General features: G+C 43.6%; 2 protein-coding genes across 2 annotated transcripts; both read left to right on the top strand.

Moving 5' to 3' along the window:
• Positions 1 to 2,085: 2,085 nt before the first annotated feature.
• On the top strand, positions 2,086 to 6,332 carry LOC144327344 (opsin-5-like). The gene is made up of 3 exons (XM_077926599.1): positions 2,086 to 2,974; positions 3,663 to 3,994; positions 4,808 to 6,332. The coding sequence occupies exons 1-3, from the start codon at positions 2,641 to 2,643 to the stop codon at positions 5,204 to 5,206; spliced, it is 1,065 nt and encodes a 354-aa protein (XP_077782725.1). The 5' UTR covers positions 2,086 to 2,640; the 3' UTR covers positions 5,207 to 6,332.
• A 2,540-nt stretch (positions 6,333 to 8,872) lies between these two features.
• Positions 8,873 to 17,402, top strand: LOC114590467 (opsin-5-like). The gene is made up of 5 exons (XM_077925352.1): positions 8,873 to 11,692; positions 13,953 to 14,246; positions 14,935 to 15,266; positions 16,077 to 16,352; positions 17,241 to 17,402. Exons 1-5 carry the CDS (start codon positions 11,620 to 11,622, stop codon positions 17,400 to 17,402), a joined length of 1,137 nt encoding a protein of 378 aa, XP_077781478.1. The 5' UTR covers positions 8,873 to 11,619.
• Positions 17,403 to 17,590: the final 188 nt, after the last annotated feature.

The raw sequence follows: 17,590 nt of genomic DNA, 5'->3' as shown, positions 1-17,590 counted from the left end.
TTCTGCTCATTCGGGACTGCGTATTTAGAGGACTTCTAGTGCAAGCAGCAGTGAGGTCTCCATGATTGACTGTTTATTGCTATAAAGTAAAGTTGCTTCTCTCTTGTTTTGGTGCTATGGTGTACTGTTATTTTGTCTTCAGAGGGGTTGGAGGATGTGTGGCTTGAGTGTGGATATAGGGTTTTAAAAGTTTTTTATTATTAGGCTTTTTCTGGAAACTGAATAATTTCTGAGTTGTATATTTGACTGTTGCATGCATTACAGAAAGACACATATAGTACATGATTTAGCAGCTCATTCAAAATTTAGTTTAAATCAGCCTTCATCAGTCACGTGCCCTCAAAAATGTTTTTCTTTCCCTGCTTGGTTTTAATGTATCTATGTGGGGGTTTTTTGTTAGTTAGTTAGATCTTCACGTCTCGCACTTTGAAGAAGTCACACAATATCCTGAGAGATCCCACCCATCCTGCTCACAACTTCTTTGAACTGTTGCCTTCGGGCAGAAGATATAGGACAATGAAAACACGAACCACACGCCTTCTGAATAGTTTCTATCCAAGAGCTCTGATTGCACTAAATAATGATCTCAGGGCCAGTTGCAAGAAATAGCAAGCAGGGAGTAGGAAGGAATGAGATAGGTTTTAGGTTATGTTATGCCTTTAATAGGTTATGTTATATTCTGGATTATGTTATGTTTTTATAGATTATGTCTGAATAGGATGAGAGTGTTGGAGATACGTGCAAATGTGTATGTGAACCCGGTCTTTGGGTGGGTGTTTGATTTTCGTTGTTGTGTATACTGTGTATATACGGACAATGACAATAAATTTATCTATCTATCTAGTTAGTTAGTTAGTTAGTTAGTTAGTAGCTTGCTTTGGGCAAGAAAAAGCAACTAGCAAATTTAATAAATAATAATAATAATTTTGGACTATAACTCCCACCAGTTGCAGCCAGCACTGCTACTGTAATCCAAAATATCTGGAGATTGGTCCATGGTGGCAAAGGCTCCTATAGATGGATGGAGTTTTGCAGAATATGCTGTTTGGAAGGAGGTCGCAGGTCAAAGTCGGCTGAAGCTCATTAGCATTTTGAGATAAACACACGTATTATTTTTGATGGTGACAGCTAGTGGGTGAAGGATTTCTATGTGCAGCAGAGTTTGTGGACAGGGGCATGAGCATGAGGCATGCGGAGGTGCAAGTATCCTACACGGTTCCCCTCACACATTCTCCTAATGGTGTCTGAATCTCTGTTGGATGAGTTGGCACAGACTTGTGAAATGAGTGCAGAGACTGAAAAGGTCACATGAAGGCTTTTATCTGTGGTGCCTGAAATGGTCCCCTCCACTATCGAAGCCATCGCTAGATACTGTAGTCATAAGCTAGTTTTTGAAAGCTGTAATGGGAATTCTTTGCCCTGAAAGGTTGGCAAAATGACATTCACCCTCTGCACTCCCTCCATCAAGGTTAAGGTGTATATACAGTATGTGTAAGTAAAACCATATTATCTTAAAGACTCCGCTGTGCCTCATTTTTCCAAAAGAAACATGAACCCTGGATAAGGGCGAAGACTCCTGGAACCTCACACCACTTGGCAGAGATTGGGGTGGCCCTTAACAAGATGTTCTCTTCACATGTAAATGGTAGAAAAAGGGTTCCGTCTTATTTTCTGTGGTTCACCCTCCGGAGCAGATCTGTGGAGCAGGCACAAGGGGAGAAGCAGCAAGGGTTGTTCTCTACACAAACAAAAGTTCTAGTGCTAGTGGAGCTACTTCTCTGGACACCACCCTTTCTTTCAATCCTTCTTTCAAGGTGCTCAGGACAACTTTGTGTCCAGAGCTGACAACAAACTGGCAGTGCAATCCTATAGACGTCTACTGAAATGTAAGGCTAGATAACTTCATTGTGAGTTACTGTCAGGTAATTGTGTGCAGGAATACAGCCTAAATCAATAATTTGACCAGGTGAGTGCAGATGCTACTTAGTAGTTTTCACTGAGGCCATGAAACCTCGAGACATGGCTATCAAGGTTTGGGGGTGGAGGAGGGAGAGAGCTTGAATGTTGAGACCCATGGAATCATAAGATTGGGAGTGTCCAGAACCATATTCCCAATCACTTCCACCCATTTTGTCTTGTCCGAAAATCTGCTATTGAGCACAGTTTGCACCAACAAGGGTGTCAGGACTGGACAACCTTCTCGCCCTCCCCATGTCTTACTACTCTAGGGATTGCTATGCTGTGGAATGGCAGGCGACCCCACCAACATTTTCTTTTGGATGCACATTTCAATTCACCTTTTACGATGTCAAGATAATAACTCTACAGTGTTGAAGAGAGCATACCACAGGTATCAAGAGTAGATGCTAGAAAGTGACTAATTTGTGGCTGAAACAGAATCCACTTTTGCTCTGACCCTTACCTGTCCTTCAGTCACAAATCCACTGATATAAATTCACAAGCTGTTTCATGTTACTTTGAGTAACACATTACCTATTGTGGAGAAAGGCCTGTGAATAAAATGCCTACTTCTGGTTAAAAAAGAAGACTGCTATGGCTTCTAAACCTTGAGTTATAGAGTATTCACTGGCTGTGGGTCATGATGTCTGCATCTTGCACCGGTTTGTTGACTGATTATGAATGCCTGAAATCCACACTGCTTTCCTCCTCCTCCTTTCAGGCATCCTGACAGTTCTGGGGAATTCAGCTGTCCTGGCGGTAGCTGTGAAGCGCTCCTCCCATCTCAGGTCACCTGAGCTCCTGACGGTTAATTTGGCCGTAACCGATCTTGGAATGGCCATCAGCATGTATCCCCTGGCTATTGCTTCTGCCTGGAACCATGCCTGGCTGGGGGGCGATGCAACTTGCATTTATTATGCCCTGATGGGTTTCCTCTTTGGGGTCGCCAGCATGATGACCTTGTCTGTGATGGCTGTCATCCGCTTTCTTGTAACCCACTCTTCAAAGTCCAATAGTGAGTAACAAAGCACAGAAGGGTGGCAAAGGTGAAACAATTTCAAAGCTTTAGACTTCATGTCAAGGCCAAGGGAGTAATATTTTAAAGAGCCTATCAGACCTTTTCTGTGTGTTTATAGATCAGATATATTTAGCATTGCTGCAGTAAACAATGGGGGTGGATATACAGTCTGGCCGTAAACATGTTTTGAGCTGTAAATTGAAATGCACAATACCATGTAGGAGTTGGCACTGTGGTGCTGGTGTGAAAAACACTGTTCTTCTTTACATTGGCTGTGTACCTCTGCTACTAGCCAAAGATAGTTAACCACATCTGGTGACCAATGGAAATATCTTAAGCTTCCCTGAGAATGCTTTATGGAGGCCTGTAAATGTTGTCAGGCAATATACACAAAAGTATCACACTAGACGAGTGTGTTCTAAAGTATGTCTATATAGCCATAACTCAAACAGTTATTTTTGACGGAGATCACGTACATAATGTCTCCACAGCCCAAGCGAAGGGTCATGGCTTACAGGGCATGCAGAAAATCGCATGCTCAGTCCTTGCCATCTCCAAATAGAACCTGGGAAGTCTGAAACTCAGGAAAGCTGGACAACAGAGCGACAGAGATAATTGCCTGGCAGATTTCTATGTTATTCAAATAGTGTTGGTGTCTATAATCTACTTTCTTTTCTATTCCTAGGTAATACAATCAACAGAAAAGTCATCCATGTTTCTATTGCCTTGATCTGGCTGTATGCAGCCCTCTGGGCCACGTTGCCTCTGCTGGGCTGGGGGCATTACGGCCCAGAACCATTTGGCACTTCCTGCACCATAGCCTGGAGCCAGTTCCACAACTCGGCCAATGGGCTTTCCTTTATTCTGAGCATGTTCATTCTGTGCACCATTCTGCCAGCAATTACCATCACCATCTGTTACTTGGGTATAGCCTGGAAGGTTCATAAAACCTATCAAAAGATGCAGAACTTCAACAGGACTTCAAATGCAGCCAAGCTGGAGAAGAAATTGACATTGGTGGGTATGTCTTCTTGTGAGCAGACTATTTTTGTATTTTAAAGAGCAATAGGAACACAGTGTTCCTTTGACTCAGACATTGATTCTGGCCCTACAGATTGAAAATTATTGTCAAAATATTGGGGAAATGCCAAAGCACTTATGGATGCTATGGACTGGGCTGTTTGTGTGTGTTTGCCTTCATGTATGGTTTGTGTTCCATTTGAGTTGCAGACATTGAGCAACTCCTCTGTTGTTAGATTCATTTGTATGGAAGTTTATTGTATTAACGAGAAATAATATTATAAATAAATAAATATTTATACCCCACCCATCTGGTTGGGTTTTCGCAGCCACATACATACTGGGGACTAACTTAATGATGAACCTGTATACTGTAAGACTCTCAGATCTTGCAATACATGGGCTCATAGAGGAAGCATGTGGTATATATATATATTGCTATTGTGTGAGATGCTGAGGTCCTGGCATATTTTCTTCTATAGGACTATAATTTGAAACAGGTGACATTCCATTATGATGTAAAGCATCTGATAAACACAAAGGATGCTGTTCTTAATTTCTTATCCTGATCTTGTGTTATTTTATTCTGCTGGAGGGCTGCTGTACTGCAGAGGATACTGCTTTTGGGTCTTAGGATAAAATGGACAGCCTAAAATGAATGCAAGAGCCAATTGTTTAAATATCTCTTAAATGTTAAAGCACTAATCCTTCATTTCTCTCTCACCGATTCGAAATAACAGATAGAGAAGGAGAAAATATAAAAAGCCAGCCAGTAACTAACTAACTAACTATAAGTGGTTGTTTTTACAGATGGCTGTACTGATCAGCGTGGGATTCCTCAGCGCATGGACACCATATGCCGCAGTCAGCTTCTGGTCAATATTTCACTCCAGTGAATCAATACCGCCCATCGTTACCTTGTTGCCATGTCTTTTTGCTAAATCCTCAACAGCCTACAACCCTTTCATTTACTATGCTTTCAGCAAAACTTTCCGGCGTGAAATTAAGCGCCTCCAGTGCTGCTGTAGTCAGAAAGTTTATTTTAGCACCAAGCATACCACCAATAGCCATGTGTCTGTGATTTGGTCAGGAAGGGATAACGCGCACATTTCTTCATTCAGAAAGACAGACAGTGGAGAAGTTCCAAATCCATCAGCTGCAGCTGCAGAAGTCTTATTTGAAAACGTTGCTCCAAAGTCCAGATCATGAAATCTACCAGGGAAACACTGCAAGGGCAGTAATTCCTAGGAAGTTTATAATAAACTGCTTGCAGGATAATTCCGAGGTCTCTGTTCTTTAAAAAAAAAAAAAAAGACCTGCCAGCAAGAACTGAGGAATCGCAAGGAATTTTGAGCACATGGACTAAATTAGAGTTTGCTATATTAATAGCTGGCAGAGGAGGTATTTATGCAGTTAAAAGAGATTGTAATGTTGGTGAACTTGGCATTTGTTTTTGTGCTTTTGTTGGACTGTATGGGATGCTGAGCTCAGGTGTCAATGATGGAGTCTCAAGAGGCACAGGCGTCTTGAAGAATAAGAAAAGACCTTTGCTTAACGGGCTGTTAACACCTCCCCCTTCAATACTTCTGTTAAGGCTGTTGAGCAAGAACCTTACAAAAAAAGGACTTTTCATAAAAGGGTGGCTCTACCCGTCTTGTGCATGTCATCTCAGGACAGGATTCGTGAGGTCACAGAACTGGAAACTGCCCATATCTCCCGCAAGGCCACCAACTTCAGACTCTACAGAGGCTATTGAGCAGGAAAAGAAAAAGGGAGACCAGGCATAGGCAACCTTCAGCCCTCCAGATGTTTTGGACGACAATTCCCATCATCCTTCACCCCTGGTCCTGTTAGCTAGGGATCATGGGAGTTGTAGGCCAAAACATCTGGAGGGCCGAAGGCTGCCTGTGCTTGAGGCAGACTACCAGGGGTAGGGAATGGATATTTGTCAATCTGACAAGCAAACAAAGCTAGGGCAACGAGACTGGACCGAAAGGGCAAGAGGCATGTGAACAAACAGTATGAAACGGCAGGACATAATTTCACCACCTTTCTGTATCAGTAACATTTATTTTAAATTGTAATTTGCATTTCCAAAGATCTGAAGTATATTTCAGATATAATGCAGTCTTATATGCAAAAACTTTAAATTTACTCATTTCATTTAGATTCTTTGATAGATCTTACATACATACATATGTAATAATATTGCAGATGATTTCCCACTTTCTTAGAAAGCATAAGGCAACACCAGACATTGTAGATGATTTAACAATTTTATCAACAAATCACAATGCATCAACACAAACTATAAGATATAAAGTTTGTTATGAGACAGAGGTTTACAGAGATTGCTGCCTCATTTCCAAGCATTTCTCAATATCATCAAGAACTTGGACAGCTGCCTTTGGGATTCAGGTTCCAGGGCCAAATATATTGGAATCACCAGAGGCATACAAGAAGTCATGATCCTGTGCAGGAGAAAAACAGACATAAAACATGCATGCAAACTTTGTAAAGTAAAATTCTGCAGAACACATGCTAAAAGAGCAGAGTTTAGCAATGGCAGGTCAGGAGGTAGCAAACATGGAGAAGGGAAAATAACTTGGTATGCTAGCTATGGGGGGGAAAGCAGTGATGCTCTCACCTACGCAAACCTCGCCATGTGTGCAAAGTCCTAGTGACTACAGGTTCAAGCAATCTCTGCTCTAGGTGTTATCCTATGTAACATAAAGAATGAAATCATCAAAAGTGGTGAACATTTTCACCTCGGCTCCAAGACAGCCAAGACACCAAGATCAAGAGTTTCAAAGCAGAAAAACAAATTCTTCCCCACTCCACTCGCCATTCCCCCCTCCAGCCTTTTCTTCCCTTCTTCTTCCTAACTGTTTAAACCAATTCATGAACTAAGAACTTCTACCTTGACCACTAATAATGAAACATATGTTGTAGATATTTCCCCACATTTATTATGCTATTTTTGTGATATACAAATGACATAAGAATACTTGGTACAGTATACTCATTTGTATAACATTATTCTTGTTTATAACCCCACCCCACCCGCACCCCCCGGAAAAAAAGCAAATTCTGGAAGATTTTTTTTAATATATTTTCTATTTCAGTAAAGGAAACTGGTCCCTTTTTTCTTCATTTCTTAAAATGTTTATGAATATTTTTAAGTTTAAAAAGTGATTTTTAAATTATTTGATAATATTGACAGTTTTCGAAAGCTTTTGGGAGGCTGCTTCTCAACTGCGTTGTTCTCTGAACCCTAAACCTAGAAACTACAACGCTTTCCAAAATTTGCCTGGAAGGATTTCCACATTTCAAAAGCTAGATGTTATTTTAAAAGCCTTTCAATGGTGTTCATTTCCCTGGAGGAGGAGGAGGAGAAGGTAGATGGAGACCCCACCTCACTGGGAACAATTTAATCATCTCACAACAAGCCATCTTTGGAATAGCACTAGGTGGTGCACAGTACCTGGGGAGGGATGACGCCTCCACACATGACGAGAATGTCTGGGCGGCATGCAGCTCTTTGAGGAGTTCAGGACAGCAGCCAAGGTGCTCACCCCCACGCAATGCACATCCGCACCTACCGCCTGCTGGGCCACTTCACGGGGTGTCTAGGAAGAGAAAGCAAAGGAAGTGTCAAACAAAATGGGGAAGAAGAATGCATAAAACCTAACACTGCATGCAGACCCACACTTCTGTTTTCACAGAGAAGAGCGACAACAAAACACTAGGCACCAGCATGCACCGCTGAAGGCTGCTACTGGCATTTAGGCTAGACAATATGGGTGCCCGGAAAGTAGAGTACAGAGAGGAACATTGCCACCTATCGATAACATCTTCCAACTCGGGAATCTGTAAAATCATCCTAGTACAATATATTCTGATAGTTACCTTTGGTGCGAACAGGAAATTGAAACAATAGGAGCCAATAATTTTTTTAAAATGTATTTTCCGAATTAATAAATTGCTTAAAAGCCCGAGGCCCACAAAGCTGTGTACAAAAATCTAAAATACAAAAAAATTGTTGTGGCTGCTTCTGGCTTCCCTCCTGCCTTAGATATTTATTCAGGTTTTATTTTTCTTCTGCTTTTCCTTAGCTTCCTAATCCCCACCCCTTTGCCCCTCAGTGAAGGAAATGAGAGACTGACTTCCCATAGCGAGGTTCACAGCTGAATGCCTTTCCCCATCCCAAACCTCTCTCTAGTCCCACACCTTCCGGATGCGCTGCCAGAGCCTGGGAGAGATGCTCTGGACCACAGCCTTCCCCCCCCCCCCCAATCCTGGCAGGGGCTGCTGCTTCCACGGCTGGGCCCGGCAAACGGCCTTGGCCTGGGGCGGCGCCTGCTGAGAGGCAGCGGGACAAGGCTGCGCCACCACCTCATCTCCGCAACCTTCAAGGAAAGACACAGAAGCACAACTTGACAACAGCCAAGAACCCTTAACGATTGATTAAGGTGCCCCAAGGCCGCCCGTCTCTTACTCCTCTTCCTCCAGGTCTTCCAGGACGAGCTCTTCTGAAAGGGAAAGAAGAGAAGGCTGCCAGTTAGAGAGGCTTCTTTCACACACAGAGAGAGAGAGACTTTCTGAACACATCCCTAGAAACAGACATTACCTTCAGGGGGACTTTCCTTCTTTTTTTCCTGAGCCTGCGGGGAAACAAAGAGCCACATGGGATATGATGACCTAAAGCTCCAAACAGGCCTCAGACAGAGACCTTCCCTGAGAAATCTCAGGGACTGGAGTCAGCTTCTCTAGGCTTTTCTATAGGTTTTACCTTGGAAGTCCTTACGAAAAGGGGCTTGCAGGGGGGGGCGGAGGGCCGGGCGGGGGGCGGCGGGGAGGACTCGGGGACAGGGCCCACTTTATTTTTCCTTGCCATCCTCGAAAAGGCTTTTCGCAACCTGGTAAACCTAGAAAAGAAAGAGGAAAATGTGAGAAATGGGGCTGACAGTTCGTCCCCTCCTGATCTACGTCCCGAAACTGCTTTTTGCATTCGCGCCTCTAAGCTCCCTATCACCACAGAACTCAGTTGCGCATCAAGGCCCAACCCCAAGAGAAGGAGAACACATTGAGACAGCATTGGACTCTGAAGGTGAATGGGCAAAATTTAGGCCACAACTTTCTTGAGCACAGCAATGTGAGTGGTATTGGGTTTAACCGTTGAGGTTTTTTTCAGTGATTTTACCCCAGGAAATAGGCCCCCGAAACGGACTTTGGGCACACACACAACAAAAACCATAACACTAATAACACAGTTTGACAATTCAGATTTGGATACACTGATATACCTATGACTACACCTTTTTAACAATATTTTCCCGCCTCTCTCTCCTCCCCCTACTTCCCACCATTATCCGCCTTATCGCTTAAATATTCCTTCCAGATTTCTTCATATTTATCCATTCTTAATTTGCATCGACAGGCAATTTGTTTGTATGTAGCTAGTCTGTCCATATTATCAATTCATGTGCTCAATGGAATCTTTTTGCGGCTCTTCCAAATCATCAAAACAAGTTTTTTTGCTTCTAATATCGCACGGTACATCCATTTTTTTTTTTTTTTTACCCCTTGTAATCTCCCACATTTCCAGAATATAATTTAGAATTAAATTTAATTCTGCTAAATAACAATTTCTTTTTATTACTCTTGCTATAAATATCCTCACCTCACACCTAAATGATCTTATTATCGGGCATTGAATCATCATATGTACTAAGTTCGCATTTTTACTTCCACATCTCCAGCAGTTGTCTGTACTTGTTATTTTCTTCTGGTATAGTTTTGCTGGAGTCCAGTGGACTCTGAATATTATTTTCTGTTGAATAAGTCTTAGTCTTAGATCCACAGAGGCTGTTTCTGTTGATTTTATACTTGACTCCCATATATTATTTCTTATCTGGAGCCCCAACTCTTCATTTTTGTCTATCATATTCTAAATCATATTTCTTCCTGTTGAGTAGAGTTTTATATAGTGCAAGTGTAGAGTTTTTTGTTTTTGCTGCAGAAATTAAATCTTGTAGCAACATGGGTGTTTCCGATGCTGCTATAGCGTCAGGGCCAAACTGCCTTTCCAACATATGTTTCAATTGGATGTATTGCCATTGTGTTTCACTGGTTAATCCATACTTTACTTGCAAATTAGGCCCCCGAAACGGACTTTGGGCATGCCTGGCTTAGGCATTGGCAATAACTATATCGGACTCCTGCCCGTCTTGCAGGAAGTCTGGAAGAGTAAACCACCAACAGAGGGAGCTCCATCAATGGCGACCAACTGAAACTCACCCCGGGGTTCCCGCTGGGTCCTGGCATGGCCCTAGCCTCCCAAGCAGACTTTGGACGAGATCCGGACCTGCGGATTCCTTTAGCAGAATACCCTTGTACCTGGAGGGGCAGGTGATGGCCACCCCTCCCCTCCCCCACATTTCACTAAGCCAATGCCTTACCGCCAAACCTTACAAAGTTGTGACAATTGCTAAGAGGTAGGCAAAGACCAAGAGGCCAGTACCAATTTGCCAAATGGAAAAAATTCCTACCCAGCCCCTGTTCCAAAACAGGCGACCAACCAAAGTCCAGAGCGAGGCCAAAGCACAAACCTAAATCGAGGGTGGGTGGCAGGTGTTTGGCAGCGCAAACCCAGGTAACCCCCCCCAACGCCACGCCGCTGCCTTTTAAAGGCCCCCCTCGATCACACCACCACTCGCAAGGAAGGGGGGCTGCACCTATTGCCTGTGCGCAACGCGGACCCTCAATTAAGAGGATCCGATACGCTGAAAGAAATCCTACTTACATGCTCTCTCTACTCTCACAAGCACAGAATGATCCAAGCATAGGAGATCCCAGGCCTTCTAGAGCTCTGGCGACCAATGAGCCAGCAGAGGGAGATGTCACAATGAACCTCGCGCGATGCAGCACCCCTGGGCCCTGAGAAAACCATCAGCCACAAGCCCTGCTTCTCTCAAGGGACGCGACAAAGTGTTCTTAGTCAAATTTATCCGTAGAAGCTATCATGATGATAGCAAAATATTATTGCTTTCTTTAACACATTATAAAACCAAACCACATTATAAAACCAGTTCATAAAACGAAAGAAAATGAATATTGGGGATTGCTTTCTTGAAAGCATCACCCCACCCAAGACAATGTGTCAGGCTCCTGGCATGGGCGTAGCCAGGGAGGCGGGGGGGGGGAGCTGCCCCCTCTAAATCAAGTAAATCAATAAAAATACTTAACTAACTGACCAATTGCATCACAGATGACTCTGCCCTTAGCCTCCAAGATAAAGCCTGCCCCACAATAAATGCTGTTTGCACCCATGGCTCCTGGTATCAGTTTTCCAAATCCAGGATGGTGCTTTCAAGGACGCAATTTCAGCCCCATTTATTCTGATCCTTATGAAGAACTGTTCCCTTTCCCTCTTAACAAATAAATTGCCACAGTGGCAGGTTTGATCCCCAGATGGGCCAGCCATATATTCCTCCATTGCAGGGGGTTGGGACTGTCCTCGCTGTCCCTGTCTGCCCAGCAGCCAAGCTAAGGAGTTGCCTCTCCTCCCCACCGCCCTGCTTTCCTTGGCTTCAGAACTTTCTCCATCTCCACAACGGGACATGGAAGAGCACTACATCTCCAAACTGCACCCCTCAGGGGATTATGGAGCAGGGGTGTTTCTTTTGGTTATAGGTAAGTCCTGCCTTTCTGCTCATTCGGGACTGCGTATTTAGAGGACTTCTAGTGCAAGCAGCAGTGAGGTCTCCATGATTGACTGTTTATTGCTATAAAGTAAAGTTGCTTCTCTCTTGTTTTGGTGCTATGGTGTACTGTTATTTTGTCTTCAGAGGGGTTGGAGGATGTGTGGCTTGAGTGTGGATATAGGGTTTTAAAAGTTTTTTATTATTAGGCTTTTTCTGGAAACTGAATAATTTCTGAGTTGTATATTTGACTGTTGCATGCATTACAGAAAGACACATATAGTACATGATTTAGCAGCTCATTCAAAATTTAGTTTAAATCAGCCTTCATCAGTCACGTGCCCTCAAAAATGTTTTTCTTTCCCTGCTTGGTTTTAATGTATCTATGTGGGGGTTTTTTGTTAATTAGTTAGTTAGTTAGTTAGTTAGTTAGTTAGTTAGTAGCTTGCTTTGGGCAAGAAAAAGCAACTAGCAAATTTAATAAATAATAATAATAATTTTGGACTATAACTCCCACCAGTTGCAGCCAGCACTGCTACTGTAATCCAAAATATCTGGAGGTTGGTCCATGGTGGCAAAGGCTCCTATAGATGGATGGAGTTTTGCAGAATATGCTGTTGGGAAGGAGGTCGCAGGTCAAAGTCGGCTGAAGCTCATTAGCATTTTGAGATAAACACACGTATTATTTTTGATGGTGACAGCTAGTGGGTGAAGGATTTCTATGTGCAGCAGAGTTTGTGGACAGGGGCATGAGCATGAGGCATGCGGAGGTGCAAGTATCCTACACGGTTCCCCTCACACATTCTCCTAATGGTGTCTGAATCTCTGTTGGATGAGTTGGCACAGACTTGTGAAATGAGTGCAGAGACTGAAAAGGTCACATGAAGGCTTTTATCTGTGGTGGCTGAAATGGTCCCCTCCACTATCGAAGCCATCGCTAGATACTCTAGTCATAAGCTAGTTTTTGAAAGCTATAATGGGAAGACTTTGCCCTGAAAGGTTGGCAAAATGACATTCACCCTCTGCACTCCCTCCATCAAGGTTAAGGTGTATATATGTGTAAGTAAAACCATATTATCTTAAAGACTCCGCTGTGCCTCATTTTTCCAAAAGAAACATGAACCCTGGATAAGGGCGAAGACTCCTGGAACCTCACACCACTTGGCAGAGATTGGGGTGGCCCTTAACAAGATGTTCTCTTCACATGTAAATGGTAGAGAAAGGGTTCCGTCTTATTTTCTGTGGTTCACCCTCCGGAGCAGATCTGTGGAGCAGGCACAAGGGGAGAAGCAGCAAGGGTTGTTCTGTACACAAACAAAAGTTCTAGTGCTAGTGGAGCTACTTCTCTGGACACCACCCTTTCTTTCAATCCTTCTTTCAAGGTGCTCAGGACAACTTTGTGTCCAGAGCTGACAACAAACTGGCAGTGCAATCCTATACATGTCTACTGAAATGTAAGGTTAGATGACTTCATTGTGACTTACTTCCAGGTAAGTAATTGTGTGTAGGAATACAGCCTAAATCAATGATTTGATCAGGTGAGTGCAGATGCTACTTAGTAGTTTTCACTGAGGCCATGAAACCTCGAGACATGGCTATCAAGGTTTGGGGGTGGAGGAGGGAGAGAGCTTGAACGTTGAGACCCACGGAATCATAAGATTGGGAGTGTCCAGAACCATATTCCCAATCACTTCCACCCATTTTGTCTTGTCCGAAAATCTGCTATTGAGCACAGTTTGCACCAACAAGGGTGTCAGGACTGGACAACCTTCTCGCCCTCCCCACGTCTTACTACTCTAGGGATTGCTATGCTGTGGAATGGCAGGCGACCCCACCAACATTTTCTTTTGGATGCACATTTCAATTCACCTTTTACGATGTCAAGATAATAACTCTACAGTGTTGAAGAGAGCATACCACAGGTATCAAGAGTAGATGCTAGAAAGTGACTAATTTGTGGCTGAAACAGAATCCACTTTTGCTCTGACCCTTACCTGTCCTTCAGTCACAGATCCACTGATATAAATTCACAAGCTGTTTCATGTTACTTTGAGTAACACATTACCTATTGTGGAGAAAGGCCTGTGAATAAAATGCCTACTTCTCGTTAAAAAAGAAGACTGCTATGGCTTCTAAACCTTGAGTTATAGAGTATTCACTGGCTGTGGGTCATGATGTCTGCATCTTGCACCGGTTTGTTGACTGATTATGAATGCCTGAAAACCACACTGCTTTCCTCCTCCTCCTTTCAGGCATCCTGACAGTTCTGGGGAATTCAGCTGTCCTGGCGGTAGCTGTGAAGCGCTCCTCCCATCTCAGGTCACCTGAGCTCCTGACGGTTAATTTGGCCGTAACCGATCTTGGAATGGCCATCAGCATGTATCCCCTGGCTATTGCTTCTGCCTGGAACCATGCCTGGCTGGGGGGCGATGCAACTTGCATTTATTATGCCCTGATGGGTTTCCTCTTTGGTGTCGCCAGCATGATGACCTTGTCTGTGATGGCTGTCATCCGCTTTCTTGTAACCCACTCTTCAAAGTCCAATAGTGAGTAACAAAGCACAGAAGGGTGGCAAAGGTGAAACAATTTCAAAGCTTTAGACTTCATGTCAAGGCCAAGGGAATAATATTTTAAAGAGCCTATCAGACCTTTTCTGTGTGTTTATAGATCAGATATATTTAGCAATACTGCAGTAAACAATGGGGGCGGATATACAGTCTGGCCGTAAACATGTTTTGAGCTGTAAATTGAAATGCATAATACCATGTAGGAGTTGGCACTGTGGTGCTGGTGTGAAAAACACTGTTCTTCTTTACATTGGCTGTGTACCTCTGCTACTAGCCAAAGATAGTTAACCACATCTGGTGACCAATGGAAATATCTTAAGCTTCCCTGAGAATGCTTTATAGAGGCCTGTAAATGTTGTCAGGCAATATACACAAAAGTATCACACTAGACGAGTGTGTTCTAAAGTATGTCTATATAGCCATAACTCAAACAGTTATTTTTGACGGAGATCACGTACATAATGTCTCCACAGCCCAAGCGAAGGGTCATGGCTTACAGGGCATGCAGAAAATCGCATGCTCAGTCCTTGCCATCTCCAAATAGAACCTGAGAGGTCTGAAACTCAGGAAAGCTGGACAACAGAGTGACAGAGATAATTGCCTGGCACATTTCTATGTTATTCAAATAGTGTTGGTGTCTATATTCTACTTTCTTTTCTATTCCTAGGTAATACAATCAACAGAAAAGTCATCCATGTTTCTATTGCCTTGATCTGGCTGTATGCAGCCCTCTGGGCCACGTTGCCTCTGCTGGGCTGGGGGCATTACGGCCCAGAACCATTTGGCACTTCCTGCACCATAGCCTGGAGCCAGTTCCACAACTCGGCCAATGGGCTTTGCTTTATTCTGAGCATGTTCATTCTGTGCACCATTCTGCCAGCAATTACCATCACCATCTGTTACTTGGGTATAGCCTGGAAGGTTCATAAAACCTATCAAAAGATGCAGAACTTCAACAGGACTTCAAATGCAGCCAAGCTGGAGAAGAAATTGACATTGGTGGGTATGTCTTGTTGTGAGCAGACTATTTTTGTATTTTAAAGAGCAATAGGAACACAGTGTTCCTTTGACTCAGACATTGATTCTGGCCCTACAAATTGAAAATTATTGTCAAAATATTGGGAAAATGCCAAAGCACTTATGGATGCTATGGACTGGGTTGTTTGTGTGTGTTTGCCTTCATGTATGGTTTGTGTTCCATTTGAGTTGCAGACATTGAACAACTCCTCTGTTGTTAGATTCATTTGTATGGAAGTTTATTGTATTAACGAGAAATAATATTATAAATAAATAAATATTTATACCCCACCCATCTGGTTGGGTTTTCGCAGCCACATACATACTGGGGACTAACTTAATGATGAACCTGTATACTGTAAGACTCTCAGATCTTGCAATACATGGGCTCATAGAGGAAGCATGTGGTACAGTATATATATTGCTATTGTGTGAGATGCTGAGGTCCTGGCATATTTTCTTCTATAGGACTATAATTTGAAACAGGTGACATTCCATTATGATGTAAAGCATCTGATAAACACAAAGGATGCTGTTCTTAATTTCTTATCCTGATCTTGTGTTATTTTATTCTGCTGGAGGGCTGCTGTACTGCAGAGGATACTGCTTTTGGGTCTTAGGATAAAATGGACAGCCTAAAATGAATGCAAGAGCCAATTGTTTAAATATCTCTTAAATGTTAAAGCACTAATCCTTCATTTCTCTCTCACCGATTCGAAATAACAGATAGAGAAGGAGAAAATATAAAAAGCCAGCCAGTAACTAACTAACTATAAGTGGTTGTTTTTACAGATGGCTGTACTGATCAGCGTGGGATTCCTCAGCGCATGGACACCATATGCCGCAGTCAGCTTCTGGTCAATATTTCACTCCAGTGAATCAATACCGCCCATCGTTACCTTGTTGCCATGTCTTTTTGCTAAATCCTCAACAGCCTACAACCCTTTCATTTACTATGCTTTCAGCAAAACTTTCTGGCGTGAAATTAAGCGCCTCCAGTGCTGCTGTAGTCAGAAAGTTTATTTTAGCACCAAGCATACCACCAATGGGATGCGGGTGGCGCTGTGGGTAAAAGCCTCAGCGCCTAGGGCTTGCCGATCGAAAGGTCGAAAGGTCGGGGGTTCGAATCCCCGCGGCGGGGTGCGCTCCCGTTGCTCGGTCCCAGCGCCTGCCAACCTAGCAGTTCGAAAGCACCCCCGGGTGCAAGTAGATAAATAGGGACCGCTTACTGGCGGGAAGGTAAACGGCGTTTCCGTGTGCGGCTCTGGGTCGCCAGAGCAGCGATGTCACGCTGGCCATGTGACCCGGAAGTGTCTCCGGACAGCGCTGGCCCCCGGCCTCTAGAGTGAGATGGGCGCACAACCCTAGAGTCTGTCAAGACTGGCCCGTACGGGCAGGGGTACCTTTACCTTTACCTATACCACCAATAGCCATGTGTCAGTGATTTGGTCAGGAAGGGATAACGCGCACATTTCTTCATTCAGAAAGATAGACAGTGGAGAAGTTCCAAATCCATCAGCTGCAGCTGCAGAAGTCTTATTTGAAAACGTTGCTCCAAAGTCCAGATCATGAAATCTCCCAGGGAAACACTGCAAGGGCAGTAATTCCTAGGAAGTTTATAATAAACTGCTTGCAGGATAATTCCGATGTCTCTGTTCTTTAAAAAAAAAAAAAAGACCTGCCAGCAAGAACTGAGGAATCGCAAGGAATTTTGAGCACATGGACTAAATTAGAGTTTGCTATATTAATAGCTGGCAGAGGAGGTATTTATGCAGTTAAAAGAGATTGTAATGTTGGTGAACTTGGCATTTGTTTTTGTGCTTTTGTTGGACTGTATGGGATGCTGAGCTCAGGTGTCAATGATGGAGTCTCAAGAGGCACAGGCGTCTTGAAGAATAAGAAAAGACCTTTGCTTAACGGGCTGTTAACACCTCCCCCTTCGATACTTCTGTTAAGGCTGTTGAGCAAGAACCTTACAAAAAAAGGACTTTTCATAAAAGGGTGGCTCTACCCGTCTTGTGCATGTCATCTCAGTACAGGATTCGTGAGGTCACAGAACTGGAAACTGCCCATCTCTCCCGCAAGGCCACCAACTTCAGACTCTACAGAGGCTATTGAGCAGGAAAAGAAAAAGGGAGACCAGGCATAGGCAACCTTCAGCCCTCCAGATGTTTTGGACGACAATTCCCATCATCCTTGACCCCTGGTCCTGTTAGCTAGGGATCATGGGAGTTGTAGGCCAAAACATCTGGAGGGCCGAAGGCTGCCTGTGCCTGAGGCAGACTACCAGGGGTAGGAAATGGATA

The sequence above is a fragment of the Podarcis muralis genome, chromosome 3, assembly GCF_964188315.1.
Source record: "Podarcis muralis chromosome 3, rPodMur119.hap1.1, whole genome shotgun sequence".
NCBI classification, from domain to species: Eukaryota; Metazoa; Chordata; class Lepidosauria; order Squamata; family Lacertidae; genus Podarcis; species Podarcis muralis.
This window is presented reverse-complemented; position numbering and strand designations above follow the sequence as displayed.